This window comes from Rhipicephalus sanguineus, chromosome 10, assembly GCF_013339695.2.
Source record: "Rhipicephalus sanguineus isolate Rsan-2018 chromosome 10, BIME_Rsan_1.4, whole genome shotgun sequence".
Lineage (NCBI taxonomy): Eukaryota > Metazoa > Arthropoda > Arachnida > Ixodida > Ixodidae > Rhipicephalus > Rhipicephalus sanguineus.
This window is the reverse complement of record NC_051185.1, coordinates 140579698-140596131: the sequence shown is the minus strand read 5'-3', so window position 1 is coordinate 140596131 and position 16434 is coordinate 140579698. Positions and strand designations below refer to the sequence as shown.

At 45.9% G+C, this 16434-nt stretch overlaps 2 protein-coding genes across 4 annotated transcripts in view; one reads left to right on the top strand and one right to left on the bottom strand.

The window, feature by feature from the left end:
• LOC119372498 (DNA primase large subunit-like) overlaps positions 1-7622 on the top strand; it is a 74965-nt gene extending 67343 nt beyond the window's left edge. The window contains exon 12 of the mRNA XM_049419764.1: positions 7487-7622. Within this exon, the coding sequence (XP_049275721.1) occupies positions 7487-7530 (44 nt within the window). The 3' untranslated portion in view covers positions 7531-7622. The remainder of the gene's footprint in view (positions 1-7486) is intronic.
• LOC119372497 (L-threonine 3-dehydrogenase, mitochondrial) overlaps positions 7599-16434 on the bottom strand; it is an 84945-nt gene continuing 76109 nt past the window's right edge. For all 3 annotated transcript variants that reach the window (XM_037642971.2, XM_037642970.2, XM_037642968.2), the window contains exons 6-9: positions 15332-15422; positions 13566-13832; positions 11315-11496; positions 7599-10886 (exon numbers count right to left, since the gene is read on the bottom strand). In XM_037642971.2, the coding sequence (XP_037498899.1) occupies positions 11369-11496; positions 13566-13832; positions 15332-15422 (486 nt within the window). In that variant the 3' untranslated portion in view covers positions 7599-10886; positions 11315-11368. The remainder of the gene's footprint in view (positions 10887-11314; positions 11497-13565; positions 13833-15331; positions 15423-16434) is intronic.

Below are 16434 nucleotides of genomic sequence, written 5' to 3'. Positions count from 1 at the left end.
CCTGATTCATTGGTATCTTGTAATAATCTCTGTTGGCATACTTAAGTTTCTCCATGACACTATTCCAAGCTATTTCAAAAAGTGACTTGGTCTGTTCTCTAATGTAGAGGTTTGCTGCTAATTCGTTTGCGTGGCAGATAGAAGAATTGAAGAAACCTTTACTATGCACTTGCGCATTTATTAGACGTTTGCGTGCTCGTATGGTGACTGCATGGAGACTGCGTGGGCGCCTTTTTTGTAATTAAAGAAGACAAAGCATCAGCTAGTAACGTATGTGGCAGTTACGATTTCCCTGCGGGTGGGCTTCGCTGCACAACGAATCGTCGATGCACAGTACATGCTTTGTGGCATAACACAGCTGCAGTGCCATAAAGCTGACTGTAGTGAATCTGTCATCTTGTAGCACGTATATATAATGTAAATACATAGTGCATTGAATCCAAGGGGCAGTGCAAGCATGGCGTAAACAAGCAGGGTACGAGTCAAAATATGCGCGGCGTGCGCAGCACAGATTTCTTTGCGCTCCACAATGAAGGAATTGCTTTGTAAGTTTTACCGCTACACAGGGGTGTAATGCGACGAAAACTAAATGCCATGCTGTGAAGCTTGCTACCTGCGGCTGCAATTAATTGCCGGAAAGACGTATCGCCAGGTTGCTTCAGTGGCGCAAAGTGTTGTCTGGTCCGGTACGTACACGTTTCACACGAGCAGGTTGATGAAGAATAAGTAATGGGAAAGCTTCAACGGCTTCACAACAGCTTTAGAATGAACAATTGTCTCGAGGGACAGTCAGAGACGCATTAATATTTATTGATATATACTGAGTATGTGCAGCACAATGAAACGAAGACAGGAGAAGACACATAAACGACATAGACTGGCTATGTCGTTTATGTGTCTCCTCTTGTCTTCGTTTCATTGAGCTGCGCGTACTCAGTATATATCAAGACATGTACCAACTATATTTAAGCTTCAGACAGGCATTTTATGCATTTTTAATTACGGGTATATCGAACTATTTAGCGATGCCATTTGATTCCGATGTATGCGAGTTTTACTGTATATACACTTAGCCGACAGTGTGCATTCGTAACACATTGGTCGGTTCAGCGAAGCATTATGTGGTGAGGAGCATTGATTTTCCTGGCGTAAACAAATACTTTTTTTCGTTATATGATATTTAGGAGATGTTGGTGCTTCTGTATAGCACCGGCTACTCCTTTTCACTGATGATAGAGTATGTGAAAAGCACAGCAATGAAAAAAAAATATTTCATTAAGAACAGCTAGGCAAAAAAGGTTATTCACAATGGCACGTGTTTCATATATCGGCTTGATACCGCACGGCGCACGCATGCGATGGGAGCCATGCATGCATATGCGACATATGTCGGTTGAGGATGGCCTAGATCCATCACCACGATGTGTTCGGTAGGCACCGGGAACTCCACTGATCTGATGAGAAAATAAGCAATCTGCATCGCTGCGCCTAATACACACATACTGTGCTCCAAGTAGGGAGGCCGGCTTCGGCGTGATGCTCGTTCGCGTGGTGGTTCGATCGCCACAAGCATTTGTTTAAAACAAGCAATAATATTGATTATTCGGTGACTCTCACGGAATATTGGAGCTAAACGTTTTTCTAAGGCGCCTTTTGGGAAAAGCTGGCTTTTCTGGAACCACGAAACAAGGCCCAAACAGCAGCTCATGTTCCGATCATGTCTCAAACTTCGTCGTCCAAAAAGAACCAGCTTCGTAAACTAATGCGCTTGATACGGCAGCAAGGTTAACACAAAAATGAAACCTAATGGACTGTGCGGCTACGCCTGCGCAGTGATCTCAGCTGAAACAAAACTGATTCCCCCTCCTTGCGAACTGCTTGCCCTTAGTCAAAAAGTGGCCCTTCCCAAAGAAAGCAGCAAGTATGCACCTTAATTCGTGCGTCCATTAAATCAAGCCACCTGCATTTCCATGGTTAAATCGTATGATCGACGTCTCGCACGCACAGTCACGGGACTAGGCTAGGTACATCTCGCTTGGAATTTCCTAGGGACAGCACCAAAAAGTGGTCTGGCAACGCGGACATGTTTTGGTGGCTTTTTAGTCGCTCCCGTTGTTATGAACGAACCGGACGTGGTGCAAGGCATGCCGGTCACGCCGGCGCGGAGTATGAAAACTGTGACAGCCGGGACGAGCAGGCGCACAGTGGGCGCTCTGATACTGACAGTGTCTGATACTGACAGTGTCTCGGCCAGCACAGCAGACGCTCGCTGTAGCGGCCGAAGTTAGCAGCACGTTGGTTAGCAGTGCCCTCGGCTGCGTCACTTCCGCCGCCTTCCCAATACTAACGTCACAGACGCATTGTTGCCAATAATTGTGGGCAGCCAGGAGGGCGTTTACAGACAATCTTTAAAATTCATTTGCAAACAATCTGCGCATGTCTCAAGCCTGTAATTTCGCATAAATGACGGAAACGTGCAAAGGAACGTACCCAGCGAATTTCATTGAGATCCATCGACCTCGAAAAATCGCCGGTGTTGGCCTTTAAAGGGGTACTGACCCGAAAATTTTCCATTGTTTTTTTCTCTTGCGTCAAATAAAAGGCCAAGCCCTTAAGAGCCTGGCCTTTCATTGCATAATTTCTTTGCTGCTTAACCTGAAAACTAAATTTTAAGCTAGTCCAGATAATATCCCTAACACATTATTGCGTTGGTATGCCGAACCCGTTGCGCACATTCTAACAAACGTTTTTCGTTCCTTCATCCCTGATGATTGGCGCACGGCACGTGTAGTACCGGTATTTAAGAAAGGGGATCGTCTAAACATTGCAAACTACAGGCCTATTTCCCTAACGTGTACGTCACTGTTATGCAGGTTTAGTGTTGTCAGATTGTTTTAATTGAGGCAAGGCCTCTGACCGGGAAAGGAAGGAGCCATTTTCGAACTCACATAAAAAAATTAACTTTATAGCACACAAAGAAAAGAAGAAAAAAAGGAACAAAACACAACAGCACCCAATAAAGTCAAGCTATGCTTAATCTAACATCATGGTGTCCGGTGCTATCAAACGTATTTAAGTTTCAGGGGACGTTCGAAAGAAACAAGCCACCGGTTTTGAGTCTCTGTTGGTGGCTCGGGCGGCGGAGTCGTCGCTGACACGTTGACGGCGACGGCGCTCGTGGAGCGGACGATGGGTCGAGTCGGCGCAGAGGTTACAGAAGGGGCGGTCTTGGCAAAGCGGCTGGCCACCTTCCTGCCCACGTACCGAGCGTGGAATCTGGCGGTAGGCACCAGGGCTCGTCCCGTGGCTAGCAACTGGCAGCAGGAGTCCTCTTGGCAGCCGGGACGGTGATTTCTGCGCTCCACGGTGGCTCAGCTGCCCGGATCCGCTGCTCGGACGATGGGAACGACCAATTCCCAGGATGGCCCGTCTCCGAGGACGTCTGGAGGCAGACGCTGTCGGGCCCTTTGTGCTCGAGTCCGAAACCCGACGGCACAGACCCTGACACCAGCGTCTCGTCCGAGCTGTCCGAGTCCGACTCCCTGCATTCGAGCCCGTCGTCGTCTTCCCCCGTCTGCCGTGCCACCATCTCATCGGTTCTCGGCCGATTTCCCTCGTCCGCTTACACGTGCCATTCCCCGCCGACGTCTTCCTCTTTGATGTGTCGCACGTGTCCGTTGCGCGGTGCTTCTATAGCATCACCCACCGCGTTTGGAACCCTTGCGCCACCAACACCAGGACACAGCACCGAATACATGACGCCCGCATTGTTCGCACACTCACTCATCACAGTCACGTAAGCTATTAGAACACATAGTCACACATTACATCACCACAGAGCAAGACATAAAGATGTGAAGTTGGTGCGGCGATGTTCGTAGGCTCTTCTGCTACTACTGTTTTCTGACGGCATTGGTACTAGCAAGACGCCTAAAGAGGCGACGTTGGTGCGGCGACGTTACTACACTCACAGAAAAGATCGAGTGAAGTCTGGTCTTTTTGTTCTACAACCATAATCGTCATTTATCTTGCATTCCTTTGCTTGCATTATCGCAGTACGCCCGGCACTTTCTGGTCACGAACGGTATGTGCGCTATCAGCGTGACATAGCATTCTTGGTAGGAAAATGGCCAGCGCAGAGTTTTCAAGGAAGGAAACGCAAGCAAGCCCGATGACGATTATTGTTGTGAGACAAAAAGACGCCCTTTTCACTCGATCTTTTCTGTGAGTGTAGCTCGCCGAGAATCGATATTCGCCATACAGGTTTGTGTGTATCAAGCGACTCGCATAATGATTTCCACCTAAGAGTTGACTCCACAATGAAAGTTTTTCTTCAGACGTCTTCGCTCTCTCAAGTTTTTGGTGGATTTAGTGTGCCTGTACCATTGTTCGGCACGACGACGTGCTGCTCTGAGCTGCTTCCATTCTGCTTCATACTCCCCATTTTTGACGTCAGGTCAAAATTATGAGTGTATTCCTGGGCATCATCTTTCGTCATACCCTACATGGTTTCGAAAAGAAACTTCATTTTCCGTGACACCACTCCTCGGTTAGCGACCTGAGCTCTAACCAGTGAACGCGAGGAGACGCGGTGAAATGCTGCGACTGCCTCATGCCCTTCATTTTTAAATAAGTGAGAATGTGGTCACTCTCTTGGTTTTAATTACCTGCAAACCAGGGCACCTTGTTGCACAAACGTTAGGTTTCGTGACACAAAGTTAAGTAGAGACAGCTGGTATATGTCGATCCCTTAGAAACGTAGTACTGCCGTCGTTTACACAGCGTTCCTTGTCTGACGCAAATAAGAAATCCTGTCTTCTCCGAATCTCCATTTTCTGACTTCCCCAAAGTTGAGGGTGAGCGCTGAAACCTCGGGTAATTGAAATCTCCGACCCATGTGTCGCTGCTAAAAGCGCTGTTAGCTCGCAATGGCAAAACAGCATGAAATTCAAATACGTATATTGCTTTGAGTCATTAACCACTGACCACAAACATATTCGAGCTATGTAACTGCTTGGAGTAGCTGTGGGAGGTAGCAACAATGAGGTAGCTGCCGCTGACAGCGCTAGCCTTCAGGTTGGCATATCTCGTTCGTTTTATGGAATGGCTAGTTCCCAAAATGCAACATTTGCTATTCTGCGCGTAGTCAGAATGGGATGGACTGTAATGAAAGGTTTCTAATTTGCGGTGAACTTGGAGTAGTGCTATTGCGCGGAAAAGAAGGTTCTATAAGCGGGAGTGGTGGGCAGGATATAACCGAAGCTTCTGCTCCGTTGATAGAACTATCCAATGTCATCCTAGTCCTCCTCCTCTTTCAGCAGTTTGTCAGTACTCTACATTTCTTTCATTGTTTATGAGACGTTCCGAAGCTTTGACGTAGATAAATTAGCAGTGCTAAATAAACTGCCACGTACATTTACCTTGGCACGCCTGTGCCATACCTTTTTTATTCTTTATTTCCTTATTCAATAATTGCCCCGCTTAGCCCGAAGGCGCTGCAGCAGGGGGGTCAAAAATTTTTCGGCGTGCCTTAAAATCACGTGCTTGTTACGCGACGTCACAAATCTGTGAAATGTCGCGGTGTTAAAATGACGTGTGCGCACTGAACAGCGCATTGCTATGCTGAACAATACGTAAACATTTTTTGGAATAGTCGGACAGTGTCCCATTCTGAACGTAATTCAAGAAGGTTGCCCGCCGATCACATTGGCAGCGGCTGCTTATAGCAGTTGACGAGATGGGTTCATATGAGTACAATAACTATTTTCAATTGTAGTATGACGATGTTGAGCTGCTTGTACGCATGTACAACTATGTAAACTCATCCTTGTTGAGAGAGAGGAAGGGAGGGAGAGAAATAAACAGCGCTGCGCATGTGTGCATCTTTGCCGTCCGAGTTGTATTTTGCCCTGTACAAGTCAACTCGGGATGACTCAAGACCAACTAGCCCGGCTGTCAACCCAGTCTCATTAGTCCACAAAACCCAGGTCGCCGGATGGAATTCCGGCCGCGGCGGCCGCACTTTCGATGGAGGTGAAAATGCTTGAGACTTGTGTGCTTAGACTTAGGTGCACGTTAAAATGAACCCCAGATGGTCGAAATTTCCGGAGCCTTCCACTACGGCGTCTCTCATAATGATATACTGGTTTTGGGACGTTAAACCCCTGACAATTCTTAGTCCAGAAAAACGTGGACCTTGAACATTTCCCTGATACGTAGATCAAGTGGCGGGACAAGCTTGAAAGCTGGATTTCCCAATGTACTCGAGTCCACTGCTTTATTCCTCGCCTTGTTCCAAGCCGCCGCGAAGCAAAGCCAGCGTTTTTAGATTAATTTAGAAACGTTGGCAAGGCGAGGCAGGTTAATCGGAAACTCAAGTGGTAATATTCTTTAGCTCCCCCAGTGCGGTCCATCTAAAACGCTCAACAGTTCTGTACACTCATCCATTCAAAGCAGCTGGGATATAGAACAGCGGTGTTGCTATTCCTTTTCGATGAAACAAAATTAATTTCCTGAAACAGGAATAGCGTTTGATCGGTCCATAAACCTTTTACTGGTTGCTGCCCGTATTTGCGTCGACACTTATGTAAATTTAGGTCAGGCAGAGCCGAATAAAATCATGACGTTCTCTAACGTTAAGAGCCCCTACTTAGCAATAGCCTTCTCTGCAATGCTGTAGCGCAAAGCGCGAAAGCGTCGCACAGGCGGCATGCACCGCAGAGAATCTAGAGTGTGTTGTCTTGAGACACGGGAGACAATCTCCACAGCAGAAGCGCAGGACAAATTTCATTATATAATTAAGTGATAGCTGTGTAGAAGTAAAACTTCGCCTCAGTTGATGGTTTCCAGTGCGCAGCTGACAGTGACCACTGTCGAAAGTGGGGGGGGGGGGGAGGGGGGCTCCGCCCCCCTAACTTTTCTCAGTGGGGGGGCTGGCGCCCCCCTTGCCCCCCCCCCCCCCCCCGGTAGATACGCCTATGGTTGAACCAAATCGATTAGTAAATCGGTTAGCGTGATCACGGCATTTCTCATGCATGGTCGAAAGATGTGCTACAGCTTTTTTGGTTGTCTTGTTGTAGACCTCGGTTGCCCTAGCAGAGGAAATTGGTGCTTATTGTAACGATACTCACCGTTGCACATACTTATCATCGGTGTCGAATTGCTTTCTGTCGACAGGTTAAACCTGCAAACCTCGCTCAACTGTGGCTGTCCGATGTTTTCCTCCGTGCATATTCTAATTCATGCGTGACATTTCTCTTATGTATTTTCTCCAAATTCTAACACATCCTTTTTATATGATGTCTTGGCATCCGCGTTAACTAAGCTGTTAATTCTGCTGACGAGTTTTAGAACAAGTTTGTTGTTACGAACATCCGTACACTTAGGCAAGGCTTCTGATTCACACTATTGTCAATAGGTCTGCAGTGAGTGAGCCTCTTGCATCCGAGTGATTCCGGGAACCGTCTTGTTTCCACGCTGTACGTAGCTCAAGAGGAATCAATGATGGAGCTCATAGCAGTGAGGCAGTGACCCACTGCTCTTGACAGTATTTATTTTGTACGCCATCGCAAGCAAGTGAAGGACGAGAAGACAAAGAAGAGGTTTCAGCAGTTTTTAATAAATATTCTCTTTTTAACAGTCCCTCTTTTTTTTTCAAGAGCAAAGATGAAGGAAGGAACAAGACATGGTGGAATGTATTGTTTTCTTTGTCGGTTTATACAACAGGTACAGCGGAACCCCAATTAGAGATCTCGCATTAATAAGTATTATTTTTGCATTTGCTGAAGGTCAGTTACTAATATTAACAAAATACTCCAACTTGGTTTATAGTGGTACATTTTTCTCAAAACTAAGGTCATATTCTTTTATTTATTATTTTTGCAAATTTATGCATTAGCAGGTGAGTAGGCAAGGCAGAATCTGCGTCACATAAGCGTGAATGTATCCCACAATGCAATTCAGGAAAAGTGTGATCGTATCAATCTAGCATAGGTTCGTTTTATTTCGTGGTCTATTTAACACCTTGTTAGCATGATACATACAACGCACCTCTTCCTTGCTATATATTATCTTTGCATACCTTTCAAATGCATAGGAAAATGGTTTTGCTGTATTTGTGTTTACTATGAAAAACAGGTCAATGACATCCAGCAGAACACACTTTCTAAAAAGAATACTTGCCCATGATTATACTCACGATGACTGTAATGTGCACGGCATTGTTTACTTGATGGTTAAGCTGCTCCTATTTGATTACTACTTGATAGTCTGTGCAATAATAGGGCAGTAAAGCGTCACGCTTTAAACGAATAAATACCTGCTGCTTTGTGATGTAGATGTGCTGAGCGAAATGCACAAACGAGAAACGTAACAATCAGCAAAGCTTCAACCTGCTGCCGTTTTTAAGACCCTTCGTTCTCAACCCTATTTAACTGGATCAGTTCGCATTACATTAACTGGGTCGTTTCGGGTACTTGATTAGGAATGAGGAAATGTAGAGCACGCAATGTAACAGGGACAGTACGAAAACTAGACAGGGAGCACTCCATGCTTCTCCTCTTTCGAAGCTCACTTTGTCTCTTTTAAGTACAAGCGAAGATAGTGGCTGTTAATGGAGCTCTCGCAAGACTCATGCACAATGATCTGTGTATGATCTGTTCAATGTTTAATTTGCATTCATGTTATGCAGCTTCTGGGCACTGTACCTGGTATATGTCGTCCAACGAGCCGTAGTGCTTACTCTGAACTGCATCACACAAAGATCAAATATCTTGCGATCATCAGGTGTGACAAAGGAGTATTGATCACAAATACTGAAATAATGTCGTGCTGCTGTAGGTAACAGAAAACTGTCCCATCACTTTTTCAGTGATTCGCATACTACGAACATAAATGCATGCAACGTATTATCTGGTTACTGTGAGGTCTACAATAAAGGTTATTTACTTTTTGACAAAAGCTTGTTTTCTTTTTGGTCTTTCTGAACTACACTCTATAGCGGTTTAGTGCGAGACTTTGCAGCCACTAGGCGTCCCTTTTCCCATTGCCACTAGCTCGCTGGTTGCCAGGCTAATGATGGCATGCACTGATTGTTCGAAACTTTGGGCCATGAGAAAAGACCAGAACTTTAAAGAAAAGAACCACCTCAGAATTGTAGCTACTGAAATCCTGCCTACATCTAACAAGCAAGAAAGTTCTGAAGAGCACTTAGAATCTGCTTACAACTAGAGATATAGACAGCGTTAATATAAGCAGAAACATATCTTGAGTTAAGAGCCTGCTACCTCTTTGAAAACAACAATGCTAGGAGTTCCAGTCTTGAAGAAGACAAGTCTTCTTGTCGAAACGTCGGCTCGAGCACCCACCGCCTGTTTACGGATTTTTTCATGCTAGGAGATGTGATACATTTCTCTTTATGAAAGCAGAAATGAATGTCTGAGATGTACATGGAAAACAAATTACACGTGCATTTACTCCCACCCTGCAGCACGTTTGAGTGCTGATTTGTAGTTCGGATTGTAACATTGCACTTCCGTGCTCTTTTATAGCCCAAGAAAACTTCAGTGCAACTTTTGCCTGTTTGCAAGAAGGCTATCCAGCAGTCCTTGTATAATTCGTGCTCAAAGCCGTAAGCACGAGTACTTACTGCTCATCAAGAGCGTTGCTGCATATTAGCTGCCACTGACAGTAGAGTGGTTAAGTGGACATCTTTCACTTCGCAACAGTAATGGCACATCCAGTTCAGTAAATAAACGCTGCAGTGTACGCGAAGAGGCATTGACCAGCAACACAGGTTAAGCTCCAAGTAGCCCAAAAGAAGGCGAACATTGCCAACACCCTAACAACTGGACAGAAGCCACAGCATGAAAGACCTTCTTAAGGCACACGCTTCGAGACAAATCCACACCTATTTCTTACAAAAGATAACTCGCTTCTGAACGCAGAGTTGCAATCTCAAACTGTGCTGAAGGGAAAGGCTGTTTCTCTTTCACAGGATCTCTATATCGCAAGTGGAATGTTAAACGTCGGGCCCATCGGTACTTACTTATCACACTAAAGCAAGTGCTCTTGATTCAAAGTTTGCCAGGAAGTTGCTAGCTGCATTGTGAAATTGCATACAACTATAAGCAGTAGATGTGAGCATGGCAATGCTAGGAGAAAAGGAAATTGGCATGATTACTGCTGCATCTACAGTGGTTAAACAAGGGGCATCCCGGGCTGGAGCTAACACACGTGCAGGGGAATTGTCCTTAAGAGTATTGCAGCTACCGCTATCAAAACACTTTTGTCGTTTCGCCATTTGTGTTTCAGCGGACATTGGCAAAACATGGTTTGGGAGCTCTGACATATTTCTAAAAATGCTCATGCAACGTATTCAGTGGGCATTCAAACACTGGGCACAAGAACGTCGGTATATCGAAGGTCTCGTCACAATGCATAAACCTTGCAATAGCATCAGGTCAAGCAGCCCTTACCGGGGTTTTTCTGTTTTATCATACACGTTGACTCACAGCAACTCAGTCTGGTAGGGCAGTACAGATTCACAATTTCTCCATCCCAAATCCACCGGCCAAGCTCGCCGCTACAATTGCTTTGCAGTCAGGTCTTGAGACTAACGGCGAATTCGCCCTGTGGTTACTATACGGTAGTCGGTGACGGACATCCCGTTGGAGCATAGAAATGGAGGTGGAAGAGGGAAATCCAGATATGTAGCTGTTCAAGCCGCCTCCTTGAAAGCACTGTACTGAATTAGAGTTCCAATTGGCAGCCAATCACAACTGCAGTTCAGATCTGTCGACGGTGCTGGACGGATGACGTGTGAAAGTCGTGACTGAAACAGCGCACACCCAGAACTCGCGACCTTCTTTTCCTGTTCTTGGCTTGCGCTGTAATCATAGCAAAAGTACAAAGAGAATAAGTCATGAGTATTGAAGGAATGGCCATGACGATAATTCCAGTGAAACCACAAAAGCAATTGAAGCTGGCAGTCTTCAGCTTCATTGTAAATGCAGCTCATTAAAACAATGGCCGAAACATAGCCTAAGGTTGTTGTTCGATGCACAGTTAACAGTGGCAGTTTACTCGGCACTTTCCTTAAATGCCTGTGTTAGTGTTTAGTTTTTACACTTCAGTATCACTGCCGAGGTATACTTCTCAACAACATTTCGATACCTTTGAAGTGACAGAGTGGTATACGGAGTGCATTGCAAAACTATACAATATGAAGCTAGTGCTAAACATGAAGGACCAGGTGAAAAATCCCTAGCTAGTCCCACCATTTCCTATTGTGCCCGCATGGTGCCTCAGTGGTTACCTGTTTCAGGAAGAAGAAAGGAGATGGATATCTTTCCTAAACTGGTTTTCCGGGTCAGCGTTTATAGATGGGTCGAAGATTGTCCACCATAACTTTGCACATCTGAGCCAGGTCGTAGGTTGGCTTCCAGCCCCAATCCCGACGTGCATTGCTGTCGTCGAACACCTGTGGCCAAGAGTCAGCTGCAAAAACAAAAAAAAACTGTTTAATTATTTGGTACTTTTTTTTCAGCCTCTTCAACTGCACTGTTTCTCCTTACATTTAAAGTGTTCGATGAAAAGTGGCTCCACCTAAATTATGATAATATCAGTACGTAGTGGTTGAATGCAGAAGCTAAGGAAGTGAACATCTAAAAGCTAGCTCGGCTGCTGTAATATAAACCCAGGAATAGTTGTGTAAGGTTCATGTAAAAAAAAGCAAATGCGGTAGTGTAAGCAGGCTGCAGGATTATTGTATACAATGTCTGGTCGTTCTTGTGATGCAGCCTTGGAAACTTCATACATGCCAGTTCTTGCCACTTTTATAGCACGGCCAGAGCACTCTCAAACGACAGCCTCAATATGCCGCCGTAAGAGCAGTTCTGCCGACATTCACGTTCACGTCCATGCGCGTGCAGAGAGGGGGAGGGGGCAAAGTTTCATCTCGCCCCCCTCCCCGTTGGTCGAGTCAAAAAGACAACATGCTTAATGGAATGGATGAAAAAATGAAAATTAAGTGATGACGTGACATGCTTCTCACAATGGCATGCCTTTGGTCCTTGGCTTTCCGGTACTAAATATGGGATGTAAACAGGTTTTGGAATGCAGCACACAGGTGCCTACGGCCGCCATTATCGTCAAAAACCTGCGTGGCCACAACCCTGCTCTTTAAACAATGACGGAACAGGTCCAACGGAGCAAAAGCATGTGGCAGACAGTGCCCCTCGTGCGCACGCCTACGCACATACCTTATACTGGTTGAAGTAACAGAACTGAACTTAACGGTGAAAATGCACCTGAAGCGCCCGTATTATTTCATTGCTACTGCCAAAATCAGTTATGCATTATGCTGCATTTCAGCATGAAATTTTATTTTCACTATTTTATTGCATTTTCATATACTTAGTAGACTTGGTGTTACCTCTTGCACAGCTAACATACAACATGCTAAACTTGATGTGAAGTTTCCATGGCAAGCCATATAGGCCTTGTTTTTCTTTTTGACCGCTCTCCAAACAAAGCTTTAGATATTTTGTGGGGCGCACTGTCATTTAATGACAGTTAATAAGCTGCATACACTCAGTAGTTTTGATGAGCAATGGAAGACAAGACATTAGTTGCTAGTACTGTTAATCAAGCCTGCATTCGTACATATATCCGTCTTTGTCTGCATTGCTATTGCATCTAAAGAAACCGTAGGACATCCAGCCAGACGCTCAAGCTAAGGCCAAAAGATTTGCAGCAGCGCGCACGTGCTTCTTCCATGCACCATTTAAAAAATTATTTCGGTGACTTTAATGTTCACTTCATTTTCTTGAATGGCACTAGTCGCTAGCGTTTGGTGCGTGGAGGAGATTAGCACGACGCCAAGAGAGCGAGGCGCAGGTTACACGCCACCAGGTGCTGACGTCCCCACGGAGATGGCGCGCTCCACGCGAGCGCCGCGGAAGGAATGGGAGGCGAGGCGCGCACTACAGGAATGACGTCAGCCCTTTTCTCACCCTTTACTAAAGTGTACACTGTAAGTCAACTGATGGGTCAGCTGCTGGATATATTCCAACAGCCCCAAACGCCGTACTGCTAACTCTATCTAGCTTTGAGCTCTACCTAGCTTTGAGCTTTCTACAATCTAATTGGACCCTTAATTATTGTTAATTAACTGTTGGACCGTGTTAAATAGCCCTGCGCTTAGGAATTACGCACCCACCAAACGTCACTTTCCTAAGTTCACTTAGGGCGAGCCAATCTATTTTTTCATTAGTTTCAATGCACACCTATGACCATTCAATTAATTTTCATTAATTATTGGGCCTGTTAATTAGCCATTTTTTGTAGTAAACTTATGCTCCTATGTCATATCTATCATATAAAAGCCTTGCCACATCCTTTTTTATGTTGTATCATTTTTGTTTTGGAATTTATGGACAAACGCACTCGGTGGTGAACCTAAGGTGTTCCGCAAGGAACTTAAAATGTGGCTAGGTGCTAGCGCCATAAAAGTGGTTTTGCACTTGTAAGAACGCTGCCACTTTGGCATTCTGTGGTAAACTTACCAATTTCTTGCCGTCCATCCGGCTTGTAGTCGACCTTGAGATCGGGCACCAGCTTGTGAACTTCCTCGAACAGCTCCTTGGGTGTGAAGTCCATGGCGGTCACGTTGTAAGTGCGAAGCTTGAGGCTCTCGGAGGGGGCCTCCATCATCTCCACAAGAGCGCGCAAACAGTCCGTTATGTAGATCATTGGGAGGCGTGTGTCAGGTTTGAGGTAGCAGGTGAACTTTCCGTACTTGAGGGCGTCGTGAAACACTTGCACTGCGTAGTCTGCATTGCATTGGACACCAGTGTAAAAAAATGCACTGAAGAGGGACTTCTGCTGAACTGACAGTATTTTTTATGTTTGGACATGACAGCTATTTATAGGCATAGTAAAGATGATTTAAGAGAACGGGAGTGTAAGGACCGCTCGCCCAACAAATTATTTCCCTGCAATACCACAACCGCGATAGCAGAGAGAAAGACAAAAACAAAGCATGCTCCAAGACGCCTAGAAAGGGGCATGACTCCCTCCATGTTTCCTGCAGTGCCACAAAGGCATGGAAGTGTCCTGGCTGCTTCATGGTTGGCATCCCAAGACGAAGGCGCACATGGAGCATGGCAAGCCACCCTCCCTCGCAACCGACGCCTCTGGGCGTGACCACAAACGCAGCGAGATGCATGCCTTAGTTCTGAGACATACTGCTGTTCGAGTTTACGTGTACCATAACTGCACTTTTCGCAGTAGAGAAGACCCAGCTGCCATGTTTGCTGTGCGCTTCTATAACATATTTTAACGTTTATGATGGCGAGATTTTATGGCGCTTTCTTTGAAAAGCTGCAATCTGCCGACACATATATATATATATATATATATATATATATATATATATATATATATATATATATATATATATATATATATATATATATATATATATAGCGGCTGATCGCGGAAATAACGCGGTCGGGGCGCCGCTTGTACCACTGTCGAAGCACAGCACTTTCATATGATGAGAGATGCTGCGGGATTGGTGGTTGGCATGGCGTACAGGTTTGAAGATTAATGTCACCATGTGGCGTGAGGGGTTTTATTGCGATAGCAATTATATGGACAGTCTCAACGAACTTTTGCCGTCGCCGTCATGTTCCCTATAAAGTACAAATTGATACGACCCCCACCCCGCGCATCGTATGTTCTACCGCGGGTAAAAGCACGCGAGCGGGGGTGACGAACGTGGCCGAAGCAGAGATCAAACGAGCCGCGGCCCATGTCCGTCGCTCGGAGGGCGCATGCGATAACATTACCCCGCTAGGGAGGCCTGCCGTCGAAGCAAACAAGAAACGCCCCGCCCGTCTTGAACGAGCATGAAAAGACGCGAGCGAGGGGGGGGGGGGGTGTTGCTCAAGCAGCAACTTTGAACTTTGATTCTAAGGGCGCGGTCGCAATCGCTGGCGCGCGCGCTATCTCAGGAGCCATCAGCTATCGGCTCGCATACCCCTTCTACGTGCTGTGCTCTCAACGCGAAGTGACTATGCGGAAAGGGCATCTCTCCCTGGAGCGGCCGTATTCTCTTACACCAGTGTATTGTAGTTACGCGAGATTGGATATAAAAGAGTTAGCTGCCAGCCTCACTTCATATAACACTACAATTTGTTGCTGTCGCATTCATTGCTTCGCCCTTGCTGTGAAACTGATTGTTTTGAAGTGCAGCCAAAGCTAGGTTCGCAAGTACGACACATAAGTGAACAGAAGGAGAGCTACAAATGGTGTAGGACGCACGTACCTGTAGTCCCGCCTCCTGGCTCACTGTCGTACGATATGACACCCGGAAACCGAAGACACCGGAAGTCCAGGCCGAATTTGTGGTGGTAGTACTGCGTACCAGAACATGGCCACATATTTAGTTGTGCGTGCGTTATCGTTCCTACTTATAAGCACGCTAGCATTTCAAGAGTCTGATTCTTACAAAGAAGGCCCTAATTTTTATATCCACGCTTTGTATTTTGCGGCTGCATATTATTCATACTTTTGCATGTAGGAATGAGCCGGGAACATCCGAACCAAGCAGGAAATTATGATACTGGTTTAAGTGCATGTGAATAGCCTCAAGTCGAATATGTTGCACGATATACGCTTGCATCTTAAATATATCCTTCACATTGCCGTGCCCTTTATGCAGACCCGCCACGGCGGTCTACTGGTTATGGCGCTCGACTGCTGCCCGCAGGTCGCGGGATCGAATCCCGGCCGCGGCGGCCGCATTTTCGATGGAGGCGAAAATGCTTGAGGCCCGTGTACTTAGATTTAGGTCCACGTTAAAGAGCACCAGACGGTCAAAATTTCCGGAGCCCTCCACTACGGCGTCTCTCATAATCATATCGTGGTTTTGGGACGTTAAACCCCAACAATTATTATTATTGTGTCTTTCATGCACGCGATCCACCGCGATTATTTGGGCCACGCGCCTCTCTCCGCCAGACACTATACAGGTAGCTTTCTAATTTTGGCAGGCAGGACGGGTGAAGGTGTGGTCTATCATTCAAGCAGTGGACTTCTTGAGAAACACGCGGTATGCACCCCCCCTCCTCCGTAACTGACACCTCTGCTCATTCCGGTGCCCTAACTTCGTCAAATCGCTCCTCCGCCTGAAAGATGGGAAAGAAAGAAGAGCGATATTATCGGAAGATATGCTTCTAATTTGATGCGGCATATATACAGTGGACACGCGCGAAGAAAAGAAAAAAAAGTACATGGCGAATGTGTAGAAGAAATATAGTCACTCCAATAGGCCACTCAGGCGGAACAATTCCAGTAGTTGCTTGAGCTCCGCCGAGGTGCGTCAAGGGCCAAGTTTTTATTTCTACATATCATTGAAATCGTTGCGAA